This window comes from Bactrocera tryoni, chromosome 4 (assembly GCF_016617805.1).
Source record: "Bactrocera tryoni isolate S06 chromosome 4, CSIRO_BtryS06_freeze2, whole genome shotgun sequence".
NCBI lineage: Eukaryota > Metazoa > Arthropoda > Insecta > Diptera > Tephritidae > Bactrocera > Bactrocera tryoni.
The window spans coordinates 33,608,473-33,610,586 of record NC_052502.1 but is presented as its reverse complement, the minus strand read 5'-3'; the positions used below and the strand labels follow the sequence as shown (position 1 = coordinate 33,610,586).

The following is a 2,114-nucleotide window of genomic DNA, read 5'->3' as shown; positions in this document are numbered from 1 at the left end:
GTCAGAGCATCATCATAAATCTTCTGTCCTATTCGGTTCCTGTCACTTCATTGGATTTCGTTATGGCCAGATATCAAAATAGATTCTTTTAATTATTGATGAGAACAGACACTTGTTCACTGACTCGTGCACATTTCATGTAGGTATGAAGCAAAATATTACCACGAAATTCAACGAGTTTCCAAGGCTTCCCAATGTGAACAGACCTGTAGCAGTCTAAGAATTCAACTTTAAAATTCTTTAACCAATGCTAGAATAAAATACAACTCTTTTAAGAAAAACTTTTTATTTAGCTTTATGCAAAGCATGTGCCTGAAGATCTGCTTCCTTGAAACAAAACTAAAAATCTCAAATTTTCTGTCATTATTTAGCCATCATTGTTGAGACGTGTAGAAATTTTTAGGTTATATTTGATACAAAATTAGTATAAAAACTCGTTCTGTCCATAAGCTTAGTACTCCAACTTGAGCAACTCGTACAATGGAATTTCTTGCTTTGTGGCCAATTTCTTTGTCTTTCTGAAAAGACCTGTTTTCTCTAAATACTTTGGTCGCTTTAAGTGTGGACGTTGCTGGTAAAACTCTTTGAGTGTCTTCACTGAACGCAGATGACCAATGCCCTTGAATAATTTTGCACCGGAGAGTAGTTCGTCGGGAAATACCGTGGTTATCAAACGATCACGTTCCATTGGTACCCATGGACGTTCCTCATAGGGTACTGTGCGTCCAAAAGCGACTTTTATCACTTTCTTCGGTACATTCTTCAGCAAATCTTTAATATAATTCTCATATTTCAGTTCGATGGCCATCTATTGTTAAAGTGAAGAAGCCGCAATGTTTATAAAATAATGCGCATGCGCAGACAAGGAAGCAATGACACTCACCTCAGGCAAATTCCACTTATCCGCCACCGCTTTAGCAATGGCCTTCACCTCTTTTGGCTCGGTTTGTATCGATGCTAAGAGACGGCGGTCACCCTCTATCGAGAATAACGATTTCAGTTGAGCTTTTGATATGTCCGTTTCACGATTGTTGCTTACAGAGTTCAACCACTCGGTGAAACGCTCTGCTGACTATAGAAATTCGCGTATAAACGCGTAAAAGATAAAGCCTTAAAGCATATTAAGCGCACTACTCACCGCATCCATTAAACATTCCGCCTGCTCGTCCAGCGTTTTCTCTGCCAAACTTCTTTCTAGATGATAAATCTTCGAGTCCCATTTAACACGCTCCCGTCGCGGCTTGCATATGTAACCCGAGGTCCAGTTAATCTGCTTCTTAGCTTTCGCCTTACGTTCCACACCAGTGTCGAGCTTGACTTCAAATTTGACAAACTCATTCTCCATACGTTCGATTTCAGAGCATGTACTCTCATTGAAAACAGCCTTTCGGTTAACAAACACACTCATTATTGTATTTAAGAGCACGTATTAATAATTTTATTGTACCTTCTTTTTCACTTTTCTGCGCTCAAATTCATCCTCTGTGGATTCTTCTATGTCGAACGATTTCGGCGTCTCCACGGCAGATTCGGCAATATACACCAGGCGGTCATATTCGTCAAACTCGTAAGGCATTATCTTCTTAACGCGCTGCTGCAAATCCTCTGGCAAAGTGACTGAGAGGTCATAATTTTTGATGAGGTCTTTGAGCGTTTTTTGATGCGCTGCATCTTCGATTTCCTGTATCACTTCCTTCCAGTATTCCTTGTTTAACAGCATCTTTTAGCGTTTTGTCGAATGCCTTTGGAAAGTATTTAAAAAAAATGACAATTAAAAAAATATATTCTCAGCAAAAAAAGTGTGCGTTCTGTGTGCTATAAACGTTTTCATTGAATTGATTTTTGATTGAAAATTTTGGGTCGAACTGAAATGAATTGCCGTTTGTTTATCTCCAAGGCAACTTCGAAAATTCGTTTGGCTGTCATGTTGTGCTGAATGAATTCAGTTGTATATAAAAAGCTTTGTAGACCGTTAAAAGCTCTTCATTCCGTTATGTCTGGTTGGTTTGTGTCAATGAAAAGCTTTTAGCAAAGTTGCGCTCCTTAGGAGTGTGAGTAAAAACTGTTATACAATACGAGCAGCATTTATTCACAGTAGTTTTTTTAAGTATTTT

The 2,114-nt window shown here is 38.6% G+C and overlaps 1 protein-coding gene across 1 annotated transcript; it reads right to left on the bottom strand.

Annotated features, from left to right (window-relative positions):
* Nucleotides 1-314: 314 nt before the first annotated feature.
* On the bottom strand, nucleotides 315-1,856 carry LOC120774976. The gene is made up of 4 exons (XM_040104872.1): nucleotides 1,448-1,856; nucleotides 1,139-1,384; nucleotides 884-1,072; nucleotides 315-808 (listed from the first exon to the last, which is right to left on the bottom strand). The coding sequence occupies exons 1-4, from the start codon at nucleotides 1,718-1,720 to the stop codon at nucleotides 452-454; spliced, it is 1,065 nt and encodes a 354-aa protein (XP_039960806.1). The 5' UTR covers nucleotides 1,721-1,856; the 3' UTR covers nucleotides 315-451.
* Nucleotides 1,857-2,114: the final 258 nt, after the last annotated feature.